Source organism: Anopheles nili, chromosome 2 (genome assembly GCF_943737925.1).
Source record: "Anopheles nili chromosome 2, idAnoNiliSN_F5_01, whole genome shotgun sequence".
Lineage (NCBI taxonomy): Eukaryota > Metazoa > Arthropoda > Insecta > Diptera > Culicidae > Anopheles > Anopheles nili.
In genome coordinates this window covers 7,449,824-7,467,251 of record NC_071291.1, presented here as the reverse complement: position 1 = coordinate 7,467,251, position 17,428 = coordinate 7,449,824, and the positions used below count along the sequence as shown (strand labels likewise).

The 17,428-nt window shown below is 48.0% G+C and overlaps 1 protein-coding gene across 1 annotated transcript in view; it reads right to left on the bottom strand.

Moving 5' to 3' along the window:
- LOC128720439 (high affinity cGMP-specific 3',5'-cyclic phosphodiesterase 9A) overlaps positions 1-17,428 on the bottom strand; it is a 77,430-nt gene that overhangs the window by 5,621 nt on the left and 54,381 nt on the right. Inside the window, exons 5-7 of the mRNA XM_053814108.1 lie at positions 9,858-11,320; positions 4,741-5,066; positions 1,149-1,300 (exon numbers count right to left, since the gene is read on the bottom strand). Coding sequence (XP_053670083.1) covers positions 1,149-1,300; positions 4,741-5,066; positions 9,858-11,136 — 1,757 coding nt within the window. The 5' untranslated portion in view covers positions 11,137-11,320. The remainder of the gene's footprint in view (positions 1-1,148; positions 1,301-4,740; positions 5,067-9,857; positions 11,321-17,428) is intronic.

The window sequence follows — 17,428 nt, the reverse complement described above, 5'->3', positions numbered from 1 at the left end:
GAACAATCACGTAACCGTATCGGATCGACTGTGGTTAGAGATGCTGTCGAGTAAGCACTACCTTTCTCCGTGAGCAGCTGCTTCGTGTGCTTTACATTGTATTCGAGCAGATTATTCACAGGACGTCGAACCGAGGCTTGCTTAGGTGGATTGCCAGCATGCTTGATATTTAGCAACGGAAGCGAGCCAATTCCGTTTGATGTTAATCAGCGATAGGCATATCTACCGTGGGAATGCTGAAACTTCTCATTTTTGGAATTTAGATATTGCGAGACGTTTTGAAGGATCTCGCAGCGCTCATTGTTTATTCAATCTGATAACCACCCTCCGTTCGCTTCATTAGCTAATGGAATGGATATTTCGATATCGTTCGACATTTTCCCTGCATCCGATTCTCCTGCAGGCGGACTGTTGCTCCAAGCTCACGGTAACTGGCGCAGCGCACGGCTTGTTTGCCAAAGCAACCAACTTTCCAAAGCATGGGAAGTATTTCGAAAGTATTTCGTCGAGCTGACCGCCGCTTGGAAGTTGTTCACGGGTCCGAAGTTTGAGCACAAGGCCGCCTCTAGTGGCGGGAAGGAATTAGCAAAGAAATTAATTTTAAACAAATCGACATCACTTTTCCGCACGAGGATGTAGAATAAACTCCCCGAATTTCTCAAGCGAGTAAAGTGGCCGAAACTTTCCATGGCTTGGCCTTGTGCTCGGAACAATGTAGGCGCTGGACGGTTGTTTATCGTACGCTGCCAAAAGTAGCTTCACCGACATTCCGGTGAATAAATTAGCTGTTTTTAGCATACTTTTGTTGTGTTTTCATATTAAAGAACGAGCTTTTTTCTTTGCGCTCGCTGAAAGCTTGTTGCTACCTACACCGTTTGGGGTGCTTCTAGTGCTATATATAACTCATGTGCATAGAACCATCCACGCGTACATCTTCGGGAATCACGTGCGATTATGCCTACTACGACCATGCCATTTCCTAATTAGAGCCCATTGAATGTCATGCTATATCTGCGAAATCTAGACAATCCCGTGGCGATGGACTGACAGCGTCAGATGTACTCGAGTAGTGTGTGTGTGTGTCTTAGCATAACCGACGGGTCGGTTCTCCGGACTCTGCGTGACGAGTAGCCATCATGCCGTCATACCTTAGTGCCAGCTCGGTGCGTGCGTTAATCTGGTAGATATTGTTGTAACCGGGATGGTCCAGATCGTGACAGATGCAGGACACCAGCAGGACCAGCACCTCCAACTCGCCCAGGCGCTGCACCAAGTTCGTGTGCCAGGCTATGGCGTACATCTGAAACGGAAGAGGGAAAATAGAATCCGATCAGTTAAGTGTGTAGTGAAGGAAAGCAAATTTCGTTCCGCCGATGACGACAGGGATGAGCTTATAAAGCCACCATTTTGATATTAAGAAGAAAGAGCAAGAGAAAACATTATTCATCTACAGCACATGCCGAAAACACCGGCACTCATCGGTAATTGTTGCTGAGGTTCATCATATCGTTCAGTTTGATTATATGGTCGCAATTATCTGGCGCTTGATTACGTTGGGAAATCGTGTGCTCCAGCTGAGCCGTCTATTTATGGCGCACAATCACAGGAAATCGCACCATTGGCCGCCTGTGGGCCAGTGCCAATACCTTCGGCGTAGGTGGCTGCCTATAAAAATGCTTCTTGACCGCAGCATGCTCAACAGACGCTTTGGAGAAATCGAACCAACCGGGCTGAGCAGAATGAAGCATTTGACTGTGGTTTTCCTAGCGCTCGTCGCAGCATCCACACTGCTGCTATCGTGTGTTTCGACGGGTAAGTTGCACTGCTGCTCGTGAAATGTGAAAAGTTTAAAATTGCTTCTCCGTCATTGTGTTCCCTTTGGCCCTTGCAGCTCAGGCACCGGTGCCATTTTTCGAGCAGCGGCTCGGTGTCGGACCACTGTCACGGAACGAGCTGTCGTACTTGCGGCGACTTGCCTCGGAGGAGGATGGCATTGCAGAGGTGACCACCGAAGCGAATGCGGTCGAGGATGGGTCAGAAGGTTGGGACAACTCGTGCGTCAGTGAAACGGTGGTGAACGCCGACAGCGCCAGCCAGGAGCAGCCCGCCGAAGGTGTTCCGACAGAGGTGTAGCTAACGAATGTCCACGCCAACGCGACTGTGCAATAAATACACTAGAAAAATGTTTCTCGCAATCTAATGCACGAGTTTTACGTTTGCAAATGGCGATGGTGAAGCACGTGAGAAGGCACCGTGTCCATGGTGCGAATCATTTACGAGCAGTTGCTCGAGTTACTATTACTTATCAGCCGGATTATGGTGAAATATCGCACGCATTGCACGAGATGCACCATTGCGTTAGACAGTTTACTGGAGGAAAGCCATTACTGCGAAGCTAACCATGAGTAATGTGCACACCAATCCGTAATGTATGCGATATGCCGTGGATGCACAAGCCTTCCGAGATACTATCAAACCGGCACACAACGATCGCGCTCGTCCACAATTAGCCACGTAATGCACCGTTGCATCATAAATTCCGTTTAGTACGACATATGTTTGCACTATCGGGGAATGCTCGACATCCGCGCGGCCATGCAATTAGGGCAGATGATTTAGCCACGCGGTGTTGTAATATTTCACGATCCCCATCACCAGCGACGGTGGCAGAGAAGTTCTCGGAAGGAAGGCTTTCATGCACCACCGCGTTCATTAATCAAAGTCGACTTTCCGCTGCTTTGCCGGGTTGAATGATAGCCTCCATTTAGGGATGCATTTGAAATGTGCTGCTTGTGGTCTACGAGTCCTGAATGCTGGCGTTTCGCGAGCTGGCTTTGAAACAGAAGATGGAGCATTGAGATCCGAGGTGACCCACACGACGGCTAGTAGATTTTCCGGCAAAAGGCTTCAAATGCATTGCATGCATGGTGACTTCATCATGATGTTACTTGATGACCTAGCCCACGGTCGATTCGCCAATTTCATACGCTGCGAGTTTTGGACGTCCTGTGGCCTTTAGTGGGCCGCTTGCAAAACCGACACCGAACTGAAACGGTCCTCTATGTCGCTCACAATTTGATTGCTCCAAAGGACAATGCCACCCGCAATGCGCCGTACATTTACTCAGTCCCGATAATGGAGTTACACTCTGTGGCACCCGCTAGAGATGGAGGTTTTACCTCCTTCGGCAAACGATACTGTCGTTGCTTTACCACAGCTTGGTAGTAAGGCGATTGCAGAAAGGACTCACTCCTCGCGGTGGAATGAATTATGATAATGCCGTACACATGTCCGCTGCGACTGCGTCCGTCAGAATGCAGGAACACTAGCCGGTTTCCTCGTACGCCAATGCACTCCAGTTGAGTGCATGCAAATTCAGATGCCCGAGCACTCTTTCCACCTAAGATGGGGACCAGTTCCGAAGGCTTTTCTCTTGGACACGCCGCGGGCAACGGAAGGACATCAATTTATTTATGTCTATTCATCACCCTTCGACCATGTGTCTTTTCCCGAGATGCATCAGCCTGGGAAGCATGGTACGTGACGCAGCTCGATGGCGGGCATCAAAAGCGCTACGTGAGCGTATTCGAAAGCATCAGCCATCATTACTTCGCCACCTGCTGGTGCCTCACCACGTAGAACCGAACGATATGTGTCCCCAAACCCAAAAAAAAGGACGAAGGACTTCGGACGGACGGTGCTCTGATGGTCTGATGGATTGAACGATCAAGTGGAACGAATGGTTGTCATTTTTCCCATTGTTATGCTGCCACTACATCATATCTAGTCCATCGTGTGTACGGCGAAAATGCATCGGAGAACGTACTCCTTTGCTTCACTTTGAAAGCGTGCATTGTCCTGCGCGCTGCGAGTTCGCTGGTGACCTCGTGAACGACAGAGGAAAGAGCTTCAAGGCGATAAACTAATTTACATTCTAAACTCCAAATCTTCTGAAGCAGATTACTTTCCGTAGCGTTGCCCCTTTTTCCGCGATTTTTGCCTCCGTTTCTGCTGCTTTGAGATGGCGTTTTTGGTTTCAAAGAAAACTCTCGTACCATTTCGTGATTTCGCAAACGACGCCAGTCACCGTGGTGCGTACTTCGATCGGTCCCTGAGATCACCGACGGGTGGACGAGCGAGCGGTGAAAGTGTGCGAGGAACATCGTGTTCCAGATTAGATTGACACCTGAACCGTTCCGTTTCGCGTCCTTGAGCACGAGATGGTCTCGAGCGTCGAGAGGAACTGGTTGCTGGGTGGCTTCTGGTGTCGTTCCCGGATTTTACCGGTGAAATGAAATGATGGGCGATGGGTGCCATGTAATTATGACCGCTCTCACGCAGCAAGAGCTAACGGTGTACGTGAACGTGAGCCATGTCCTTTTTTGGTCTCCGAGGTGAACCTCTCAAATTGTTCCCAGGTAAACGATTCGGGACGGGAATTTGAAAAGTGCCCTTTTGCATGGTAAACGTATTTGATCCTACTCGCGGGGTACCTTTGAAGAATCCTTTTTTGAGAGAGTTTAATTTACAGGATATTTTCGAGTTCGATTTTCGTTGCTAACGTAGGAGAACATGGTGTTGAATGTCAGAAGTTTATTACTGTTTTTAGAAAAATAAAACGATAATTTCTTAGAGAAAGCTAGTTAAGGAGAGCATTCACCAGTGGGATTATCAAACAAAGCTGAAAAAGTAGCACGAGACCTGCACATATCAATAACATTGCGATCGAAAACTACTCACCATTTGGGCGACGCAGAAGCAGTGCCGATAGTTGTGAAACGGCACATCGTTGTAGTGCTTGTACACCTCGTACAGCCATTCGCGCAGCGTTCCGATCGGTATGCTGAACTTTTCGAGCAGATTCAGCTCTACGAACATCGTCTGCATCAGGTGGATCACGTCCCAGTCTTCCCATTCGTACGAATCGAAGGCTGGCAGTCGGAGGGCGGCTTTTACCTCGTCCGATAGCGTTCGGTCGCAGGTTTCCAGGAAGCGCTTCTTCACGTCCGTGTGCTTTGGTAGGCTAGTTTTACGATGCGGTGGACCGCGCGGTCTGCTCGAGAGACCTGCCGTGAGAGAAAGGTAATGGTAATAGCAGTACTTAGTACGAAAGTTCGCAAAAAAACATCGAAACTAAAAATAGCAGGCGATGAGAGATAGAACAGAAAAACAGATACAGAAATTGACGATCTCCGCGGTGCCCGATGTCATCAATATTTTTCTCCAGCGCCTGCTTGTTGCTTTGCGTTGAGGACGCGGTTTTTCTTCAATAGCATAATTGATTTAAAAATAATCCAACTCAACAGCACTGCTGGAAACGGTACGGTTTCCCTCATCAGTCTTGCTCGTTTAAAAAATCCTTTTTGCAATGCAAGTCATTGGTAAGAAACTTCTGAGACATGATAAATGCTTGTGAAATGCTTGGAAAACAGCAAAGAAGCATAATGTCTGCAAGTAGCAAAATATCGTCAACTGGGACAGATGATGCTTAAGTTTCCAGAGAAAATAAACAACATAAAACAATTCACTGCTATTTCTTCAAATGGTGTTTACTTCCCGACTGCATTGGAATTCAATCGCTTCGATTTCGCTATTTTGATATTATTTATTCTGGCCGTGTCTTTCCGTTGAACTGTCTCGTCCGGGAAAGTAGTATTTCCATGCCATTAGCTGCTAGATTCCCAGCAACAAATAGCTCGTTCCGCTGTTGAATCTCATTTCATTGCTTTTGTGAGAGCTTGCTTGAAAGCCCGAGCTTCAATGAATCAAATATATGCGATTCCGTGTACCTTTTATGAAGTCTACATACCGCACATTGCACACCGGAACGAACGATGTATTAAAACCGATCTATTCTTTGAATCTACCCCAAAGAAACCGGTACACAACGGGCCAGCGAATAGGCTGATTGGCCATCACGGCTGGACAAACTGTAACAAAAGGTGCTCATTCCGCCTTAGACTAGCTTCTATGCTGCCTTGCGAAACGGAGGCATTCCATACCATTGACCGGTGCGCCGATCGGATCGTTCTTGTGCGGAACGAACTTCATCACGGTGCTGTGACCATCTATGGTTCGCTCATTCAATGTCGATCGTAGTTCATCGCGTGTGTGCACGATGATTGAGCACTGACGCCCAGGGGCACGGAACTCGCTCCAATAGGGATGATCCTTCGGAGGGGGCGAAAAACGATACGCTGACAATGAGAGAAAGTATAACCGTATCGAACAAAAAGGCCCACAACCGGTACGGGACGTTCGTGTCAGTGTGGAGATACAATCCCCACGAAATGGCAGGATGAAAATATACCACCGGTGCGGGTTGAGCGCTGTCGGAGTCTAATTCTAGCCGTGTTGGCTATGGTGATAAGGACAGAGCGAGAGAGCAGAAACGACAACCAACAAAAATGAAACAATGAGTCCAAAAACACAAAGGGATATTTGCTGGTGCTGTAGGATACGTTTCAGTCCACCATGGACCACGGACCACGGACCACGGACGATACACTCAGCAACAGCAGCAGCATCACGCAATCCGACCCGATTGCATAAAAAATGGCGTCCTTTGCCGAGGGTACTAGGCCGCTGGTATAATAGTGGAAGCACCATCAACAACGACCTGAGGACACAGGGATGGAAAACGGCCAACAACAAAAAATCAATGATTGTCATGAAACATTTCATTTCGCTCTAGCACAGTTCGCAAAAGCAGACAGTTCGCAAGGGTGGAAAAAGAATGGCGACCAGAATGGAGAGTAAATCCTTTCATTTCGCATCCAGCGATGAACCGGGGAAAAAGAAAGTGCCCAACATTCCAGACCGGTCCGGTTCCCGACAATCGCGTCACAGCTGCTCCGGGAACGGATATTGGAAAATGGTGAAATCCATAAATATGTAACGGAGTCGAAAAGATATGCTACTCTCCGAAGCAACAAAAAAAACCATTGCATGTGCCGAGCTATCGATTTATGGATGACTTTTTTTGACTACACATTTCAATTACAGCATGTAGCTGAGAGACTTTGCAAAACAAAAAAGAAACAAAATAATTGTTTTATAAAAAGCAGGGTCGCATAGACTACGGAACAATCGGTAGGAATAAGTGATTGAATAAACTTACGATGAAAGCAGCCTGATCTAAGGAGGGAAAAGACGAATGTTCCCATTGAATGAACCGCTCGGCCAAGGTTCACCGCGGTGGAAAAACAAATAAATTTAATGAGATCGAGCGGCGCCATAACTTGGAACAAACCGGACAAGGATCCGCTTTGGTACCCGGTGTCATTAGTTGATGGGCTCTCGTCGATGGAGTGCTAGTCTACGTCAGTATATGTGGGCCCGTGTTTTAGTGGCGCCCATTTTCCCAATGTAATAGGAGCGAAAAATGCCAGAAAATGGACAGATACCTCTACCACGGGTAGCTGCCCGGTGGGATCGATGGCACGTCGCAAATTTTCCATCCCACGTGCCATGGCATGAAGCCATCATTTATCGCATGCCAAATTTACAACGTTGATGAACGTAACGAACGGTGATCCATTTCGTTTTCGGGGGCGGTTCCGTTTGTTGTTTTTCCCGCTTGTTTTCCGCCGACGCCATTGCCGTACCTGGATCAAACGTTTGAATGATTTTTATTTCTTCATATAGCACAAGGGGCCCTCCGTACCTGGCAGGTCGTTCGCTTATCTGCCGTTTTCAACTGTCAAACCATCAATCTTCGGCAGGGATCGGTTCCTTTCGCCGGAACCGTTTTCACCACAGCCACCGGAGCCAGCGAACAAAACGTTTTCTTTGCTGGTTGGATTCGATTGATAAGGCGGAAAATATCCGATGGCTCCCACGGTGGGCTATTGCAACCAATTATCCCTTTTTCGTTGCTCTACAAACCTTATCCCTCTCCACCAGCTTCTCGCTGTTCGATGGGGGTTTTCCTATCAGATAGGGAGCAGCTCTTTTGTACTTTCTGCGCGATTTACGCAATTCCCAACCCGATCCCGTGGTTCGTGGTCCGTTAAAGATAACGTATATCTCTATCCACATACTCTTTGCGGTATCTCTATCCCATCACATTCGTAACGGTCGGCTTCCACCGCTTCTTAGGGAAAATTCAACACAATACAGTGCGATTGCGTGGTATACGCTTGAGTATCGACTGATGGATGTTTTGTTTATCCGTCAAAATTTGGCATACGCCGCGTAACAATTCAAAACAAAGCAGGCCGTGAGCTGCCTCGCTCTCGTTTCCCGGGATAGCAGACGAAACGGAGAGAGTGCAGCGTAATGGCATGGAAAATTGTCCAGCTTTCGAACAGTTTTCCCGGGCTCATAATAATCCAATCATCGTAATCGATTAACGTGACGTCAGGAAAGAAAAGGTACCCGGAGGTGCGGAAAAAGAGCCTTTCGGACCAGCCCGGTCACCATGACGACAAGCGCACTTTTAGCTTGCCATTTTGTTGTGGTTGTTGTTGTAGGAAAGGAAATAAAATGGCACCCAGAGTAGCGCGGCCATCTGAGCCTATTACCGGAACCGTTTGCCGCCCACCCGCAAGCACGGTGGTAATGCGAAACGGACCATTAGCAGGGTAAGGAGCGCGAGCGTGGTTTTTCGAGCAGGTCGGAAAATTTTTCGGCAACTAGATCGTTTATCTAATCGCTTGTTGATGGGCCTCCACTGGAAGGAAACCTCCCGAAAGGGGATGGTTATTTTGTGGCTCGCCGTTGGTTCCCCGACGGCCGCTAACTGACCCTCCCTTCAATTATGGTACAAGCAATAAAGTAATTTTATTTGATTTTGAGCTGAGCACGGATTTTTTTTCTTTGCGGTAACTTTGAAGGACACAGCTTGAGGGCAAGAAAAAGGCGAAAGCGTAAGACGAGAAAACGAGACCCACGACCCCGAGGAAGCAGAGAATAAAATACATAACCACTCAATATCCATCCGGCAGGAACTGCTCCTGCTCCGGGACTTCGATCAAGGAAGCTTATGTTGGGTGGTGAAAACGCACCACCACCCCAAACAGGCAGACCATTTTGCGATCCCATCGCCCGAAGCATAAGGCAGCCTATTTTATGCAGCCGTTTACGAGCGTTTGTGTCGCGATTGTGTTCCTTTTTTCTTGCGGATCTTGGATGGAGCGTTAAATTGCCTCTAAAAATTTAAGCCACAACAGGCACACGAACGCTACGAGTCCACCCAGGCAGGTGGTGGCATTTTGTGGCAGAGCATTTGAGTTCCAGTAGCGACAACAACAACGCACGACGACAGCGAGAAAATCTACGAAAAAGGAACAACCTCGTAGCAGGAGCAGGAGGCACACTTCCGGCGACAAATTTTATAACGCACGATTGCTTCGGAGAACCGCGTGTGCGTGAAGTAAGCCCACATAACAGGGTGGCATATCAGTTACAGAAGGCGTGTTAGCGCAACATTCTAGGGCACGGTGGCTGCACGGTTATGATTGGCCATCAAGTGGGAAATTACCTGTCCCGGAGTAGGATAACGCGTATGGGAAGTGCTTCGAATGGCTTGCCCTTCGCTCGCTTCGCTATAAAACCCGTGGATATCACGGGAGCCCTTTGTTACGCGGGCACGAGTTAGCTATCGGATTTCGGAGAAATAGGTCAATGAGGCAATTAGCCTGTGTCGTATCACCTTGTTCATTAAGGGATGGGCTTAATAAGCTGATTCATCGTTGGTTGGTTGCGGTCATTAGTGAGGAACTGCATTCCTGATTCACATCCAACGGTAGGAAACCTCCTCATTGAATGTTCGATGGACTTGAATTTTTACTTAAACCAGTCCTTCAGCCAACAGAAATTACATTCCGCCCATCAAACCAAAATCGAATACTTACACAGCCAGTTCATCCTTTCGGCGAATTCGATCTTCCGCTTGAGCTCGCGAATCAGCAGCTTCAGATCGCTGTCGGTGATGCTGTCCAGGTTATCGCACAGCTGCTGGAACTGTTTCGGCGTGCAGCAGTTGTTTGTCAGCTCGGAAAGACGTCGTCTAAGCCGTCGATTCTGCTCCGACTCGTACTCGCCCCCGGTTGAACCTCGACGGGATGAAACTGGCGAGTCCTTGCCTTTAGCTACCACACCGGCATCGGACCGTCTGGCCCACGATTCTCCCGGATCGGTCTCATCATTTGCATCCTCGCCACCCGTATCGCAACCACGCTCGTTGTCTTCCTCGTCGTCGGTGGCCGTGTCACTACCGGCTGTTCCTTCGGTGGTCGGATCTACGACCGGAAACGGTCGCTCTTCCACCGTTGTTACAACCGTCCGTTGGCTGCAGCATTCACTGCTCGGTTCCGTAGTCACCGTGACTGTGTCTTCTTCCTCTTCGAGAGTCACACCCTCCGAATCGTCGTGGATCGAGCGTAGGGGTTGTGAAGGATGCACCGGTGGCGCGTGACCAACCGGACCGTCCTCGGTCGGATCGGGGCTGGGTTCGGTCGCGACTGGTGCTACTCTCGCGAGATGATCCAGATCCTGGCCCAGGTCGGCACCCTCGTTCATAGTACGTTGACCGGTGGCCCACCGGCTCTGCTGCTGACCTGAGTGTGGTAAGGACTCCTGCTCGCCCGGGTCGTGCGCTCGTGTCCTTGCGAGCTTGTGTTTGGTTTTTTTCACCCGCGAACGTGGCTCGTCCGTGGCTTCCGCGGTTCGTCCGCAGCTGCGATAGAACGTGATCACCAGATCCTCTAGCTGGTCTAGTTTGCGCACTGCTTCATCAGCATCACCAACATCCCGTGCATTCGTTTGGTCGCCCGTATCGGCATCCTGACTGCAATCAACTGCTTCCGAACCGTCCGGTGGTACCACGGGCTCGACTGTTTCTTCCGCGATAATCACCACCGGTGGAGAGTGACCGGTGGAGGATCCTTCTGGCACCTGCTGGATGTCCTCCAGCTGCTCGGGTGATCCCGGCGGCACCGTCGGTGAGCGAGCGAGTGTATCGTGCAGTCGGAGTACGTTCGCGGGCGGATCGTTGAACTTGAGCACGATGCGCCGGTGAAGATCCTTCAGCTCGGTTAGGTCCCACTTCTGCTCGAGATTCCGGAGACGGTCGGCTATGTACCCAAGGTCGGCTAATAGCTTCACATCTACGGTTCCGTCCTTGTGGTACATTCGAGGGCACGTTACGCGTCCGTTGCCGCCAGCGGAATAGTGGTGCGTTTGCTGCGTCCGTTGGCTACTCTTGCCGTGGATGGTGCCGTTTCTCGTTGCCCTTTGCTGTGGCCGTCGATTGACGAACGTTGTGCACCAGCGACGTCAATAGTCATTTAGAATCCTTCGGCGATAGGCGTTAGATCTGAAAAGGAAACCCACAAAACAACCTCATTAATAAACGGTTCAACACTGCCTTGCTGGTAGATAAGGAGAAGGATCACTGTTTAAAGCAAGACACGAGTTGCGCAGAAAACGAAACAACTTTTCCATCACAACTTCCCTATCAGCAGTGGGCCACTCGTGTGCCATGCTCTCGTAACCAAGATCCCTCTTGTTCGAAAGGGCAAACGTGCGAATTTCCTTCCCAAGGCGTTCGCGAAAACTTTCGACGAATCCTTGCGATCCTTCTCAAAAGCTTCCGCCCTTGAGAGGATTTGCTATGGGCCTGGTAACAAGCAGTGCTCGGATTACACTCGCAAAGCAATCGTCGAGGTCTCCAGCCCAATCGAGGTATTAATTCCGAAATTGTACACCGGCACTCTCAGTCTTATCAAGCACGGCGGCGGGTTTTCTGACCTCGCAACGAACCTTCCCATTCACAGAAGGCTCGCTCCGAAGGGTTTGTCGCTCGGGTGTGCCACTTTGCGATAGGTTAAAACAGTCCAATTTGTGCCCACTGACTTTTGATCCTTCGTTCGGTGCCTTCCATTAGCGGTGCGAAGCTCGGGTTGCAGAGGTTAACGGCGATCGGACGTGTCAAAAGTGTCAAAATGCTCTCGCACGTGGTAGAACGTGAAGAAAAGTCGCGCGAGTGGGGTTAACTTTGCCCTTATATAAATATTGCATGTGCGCACTCATCTTTCGATGGCGGCATCTCCGTTGCCCAAACAGAAAGAGATGTAGCCGTGTCGACGGGTTGGCCTGGTGGTAAAATCTATCAACTGGCTTTTCAAATTTTAAGGCAAAGCGGATGAAAATAGACACACAAAAGCGCCCCGTTTCCCGGGGGTCGGTGAATGGTGGAGAAGGTTGAGACTAATGTAGTCGAGTGCTGGAAAGCACCATTCCGGGAAGGAACACATCTTACCGAACTGAAAACAACCCCGGCTAAGGACGGTTTGACTTTTTGAACGGTCTACTTTGGAAAGCAGAGCGCAGGGTTGAGGATGTTTCCTTTTCCTTTGTTTTTTTTTACTACGGAACGGGACCGTTTCTGACATCCGCCTTTTCGAACGTTGCCGAAATAGAATTATAGAACTAATTTCACCTGAGTGCTATAGACAAATTTTGGGACACTTCTTTTAGAATCTGATAGACGAGGTTCCTTATTCTCGCTGGCATGAGGGCTAGCAGGTAAAATATATTTCTTGTATGCCACTGGCATCTAATAAGGCCGCGAAAAAATATGACAAACAAGATTTTGTTCTTAGTGCCATGAGATGATAGTAAAAAATAGGTAGATAGACACCCGAACATTCAATTAAAGCTACTTGGGCTTTGTGTTTCATGTAAAATCGGAGCACAAGAAACAAACCACAAGAAGCGTTTGCTGGCATCAAAACACGATGGCGATAAATTTATGTACGAATCGTTTCCCTGCGAAGGCAAACAAAATACATCAGATCAGCAACAAACGACAATGACAACGCCGTGGATTCATCTGTCAAACATTTTAGCATCGAAAAGCTGCGGACTTTCCGTCTCGCAAATAATGGGACAGCTACGGAAAACGATCGTCAGTAAGAAAGTAAGCAAAAGATAAGCACGCCAAACACAGAGCTGTTAGATGAACCGAGCGAAAACAAAACATCTTCCTCCTACTTGTCTTTGGGGCCCGCCACGGTAGAGTGGCAATTGGGACAACGAAATCGAGGCATTATCGGACCGCATGGGCTCTGGTTTTGACAGGCGACCAGTATTCGTGTTTATTGCGAAATATTCAAGCATGCTCGAAAGTTTCGTCTCTATTTCGTACGGCCTACTTCTCCACTTGACGCAGCGAAATGGTTCGTACGAAGGACACGCCGTTTGCGGTTGATCTGTGACAGTTGGCAGTGTCAAAATGGTCGTAAAAAGGGTCAAAGATGTCTTCCAGCTGGCCGGGCAGGTTCATCCGCTCGCAACCAACACAGGCAACGACCGGTTCATATCCTTCCCGGTATCCATGCGATCGAGTCACCGAGGTTTTACCAGTAGCTCTCAAGATGAAGAAATCATCATCAAACCCTGATGATGATTATGAAGTTTATGTGATGGGTTTTGCCACGTTCTTACCTAGCACTACTGGAACCGGACAGCTGAAGTTGTCCCGCTTTCTATTGTTGCTGGTACCATGTTTTTTTTTGTTCGTTGCTTTCGTACGTTTTCCGTCCGCTCGGTGGTCCAGAGGTCAAGTTCTTCATAAATAATCAAGTAACATTATACCGCCATCAGGGCGTACCAGGCGAACCCCTGTTATTAACTTTTTTCTCAACGTTATTTTTCGTTCCAATTCTCGCTCCAATAACCCATGGGTCCCATCCCGAAAGGGTCACCAATATTGGGGCGCACAATTTCAATTCGAACGAAACGGATGCGGCTCGACCGAACCGGAGACGATACCACCCGGAAATATGACCGAAATCACATTAAAACTTGCGGAAGCGCTAGAAAAAGGAGCACCCACACGCTTGCGTCAACGGCTTCCACAACTGCACGGCTAACAGGTTGATGGCGCGACATTTTAAAGCACCGGGGGTGTTGTTTTTCGATACGTGTTCGTTGATGCCTTGACGATCGTCTGGAGGATAGGAGCAGCACCGTACAAACAAGTAAAAAAGTGGAAGGTAAGCACACGCGATCGAAAGATGAAACCAGCCGCTTCCGAAGGGTCTTGGTAAGAGGGAAAAAAGGATATGCTTCAACAAGCCGCAATTTGATTGTGCGGTAGTTTAATTGAATTGTGATGGAACCTTCCAAACCGAGGCGTAGGTCGTTGCTGGCTCGGTATATTTTGGGAGGCGCTTGCGCTGGCCGTATCAGACAAAAAAGGACGCCACAAAGATAACCTTTAGCCTCACGCACCGTTCAGTATCTCGATGGAAGGTTCTATGAGGTTAAAAAAAAGAAGTTTTTTGGGAGGAGAAATTGGCTTCAAATTTTGATCCATCTCAACCGAGTCGGGTCGAGCTGGGGGGGAATAAAAAGGCAACCGCACGGTAAAAGGACGAAAAGCCAACATGAGAAACATGGGGAGGATTTTACTCACCACCAACACCACCGGCAGCAAAAGTTAACCTTGCACTGGAAATGAAGGATGGAAACATACCATTTCCCAATGGAGGCGCCTGGTGGTTCATCTCATCGCATGACATCAGCATCGTTAGCATCGGGAAACGGCCTCAGGGAGCCGGGATTTATTCGTTCAACTGCAACAATGTGTTGCGCCGTTGCGTCATCCGGGCACCGGGCCAACGGCGACGTCAATCGGATGGTCAAGCGGACCGGTAACTCCCCGATAACCATTAGCGTTAATTAGCGTATCGCTGTCCCGGAACCACTGTCCATCGAGTGTCACGTCCATGCTTTACTTTGTGCTTTGTGATTTGGGTGCCCGGTTAATCGATTTCTACCAAACAGCAAAAACTAACGAGAGAAATTCTTACCTAACTCCCGTCGGCGACGTTGGTCAACCCATCCCAGCGTGTTACGTGGTGGAAATTAATAATAGCAACAACATCGACGAGATCTGCCAACGGGGGATTTGGCGAAGCAGATACGTACCGTCGCTACCGTCGATACGGTCGATAATTATGCTTGATTGGGAATGCATCAACTGGCAGGCAGTGAAGTGAAGTTTAACATGGTTCGATTACGCAGATAATTTCCGGAAATCGATGCTTCAGCGGGTGCACCAGCTAACGTTGTCGTCAAAATAGCTATTTCGTAAAACAGAAACAATTCCATACTGATACACATGCTCAGTGCTTTTTATGGTTAACACGCTTAACATTGCGGTCCAAAGAAAGCGAAATAAAAAAAAACCTTATTCAATTAAGCACTTGCTGTCATTCTGGTTCCGCAGAGGGAGAAAAAAAATTGATGAAAATCAATTCATTTCGTAGCATTGGCATGCTAAAATGAGTCCTACGATCACATCCACAGATGCGCGGGTGGCTCCATTAATCCTGGGTATCATACATACGGGTCTACAATCCGCTTTCATGGTTCAGGTGATTAAAATTAATGAATACGGCCAGTAGCCAGGTCGGACGATTATTCGTTTCGTTCAATAGGCGTTTCAGAGTCGACCGGTTCCTGTAGCTGATGATGTTGATGATGATGATGATGATGATGATGATGATGCTGATGGTGATGTAATCTGGCAGACAGCCCCGTCTGGCAGATATCGCATGATCCATGTTATTCTGCATCGGTGCATCGGTGTCGAAACCAATCGGCTTTTATCGAGGAATTTGCTTAACACCGAACGGTCGATCCTATTGTGGATGTTCCCGGAATACGGCACTAATTCAAACATACGGATCACCTCTCGTGTAGTAACAAAACGAGGATGCTACGCACATGGTATCATGACCTGTGAAGCCATGGAAACGAAAGCATGCTCCTTGTGAAGCCCTTGTTTGTTGGTCATGGAAATAGTGTTATATGAAAGTTTCACAGAAACCCACAAGCGAGCGGGAAGAGGATCCTACACTTTCTAATTGGAATAAAAGTTAGATAGTATCATAGTATGCCAACGCTTTTTCAAGAGCAATGGAAGCGATGGGGTATTGTATAAAACCATCAATTAATTACCCATACGTCCAAAATGCTGTGGAGCTGTGCCAATTATTAGCATCAACGAAAGTACAGTTTTTGGGCAAACATTATTGTAGTGCTGTTGTAAAACAAAACAAGCATAAGAACAGCATTTTGATTTTAAACTAACTTCAACGACAACCCATTTTGACTAATATTTTTATGCGTTGGACACGATTCAATGAGGATTAAAAAATCCTGCTGGTGCAATGTTCTATTTTCTCTACGAACGATGTGGAATGCACAAATTATCCTACGTATTTTTGTTCATATTTTCCCACCCGATTCTCATAAAACAAAAATCGTTCTTCGTCATGCGTTCGCATAATTCCCCGAAATCCGTCGAGCAGAAATCAAAAATTTAATCTGAACACGAATTTGTACGTAAACAAGAATGGATGCACACGGTACATAAATAATCGTATCGCAACATATTTCATAGCTCATGTACGTCCGTTCACATACGTGTAGGATACGACCCCGCGATATGCTGCTGCAGAACTGTAGCGCTTGCCTTCGGTTGATATGTTCGTGGAAGTATGATTAATGAAGTTCGCGCAAATATTTCATGCATTCCAGTACAAGCAAAAAATAGCACGCAAATGCATTATTCGTGGCGGAATGCATTCTCCGATGTGCAGTAAGGGGAACGGAACAGGTAATGACTAGGGCAACAGAGACGAGCTAGATAAAAACTGAAAATTCCATCTAAAATCACACCACCCGCAGTGGTGTTTGCTGGCACGTACGCATAGCGAGCATAGTTTCTAGCGAGAGCAAGAGAGCGTACATATTTGCGGTAGAAACATTTTCCCAGGAAAGGATGTTTTTTTTTATTTCAACAAATTTTTCACATACCCAATAATTTTATATGGCTCAATCCGGTAAATGGAAGCTCAATTCACGTAAACAAAAAATTCATGTTTGTTAATCAGTTATCGAACAGGGTCAACCATGGACCGAGATCACATCATTAAAAACTAAAATCCACTCCATTTACACCATGGCACGCCTTTGTCAATATCACAACGCAATTACAGTGAATTTCCCATAAAACATTCCGTGCCACACATGCACTGAAGCTCCACACTTCGCTTATGCACACACGGCCCAGCACTTTGCTGTAACGGAAGGCATTCTGCATACCAGACAACGCCACCACTAACGAACCAGCGCTGCTAGGAATCACCACCTCGTAAAACAAACAGCACGCGGCCAATCCTAAACGAGCCCCGGTGCAAGACTGCGAGACATGGTATGGCCGCTTCCGCAGACCATGGCCATCCAGCTCGCGGCACCTGGTGGGATGTAATTTTCATACCCACGGTACGACGACAGTTACAGTTTGCTAATCCCACAACGAGCCGCAACGGCGTACGCCCCATAGCCGGTGGGTCCTGGCAATAATAACGCGCGTAATACGTACGTGCAAAAATTTATCTTCTCCGGT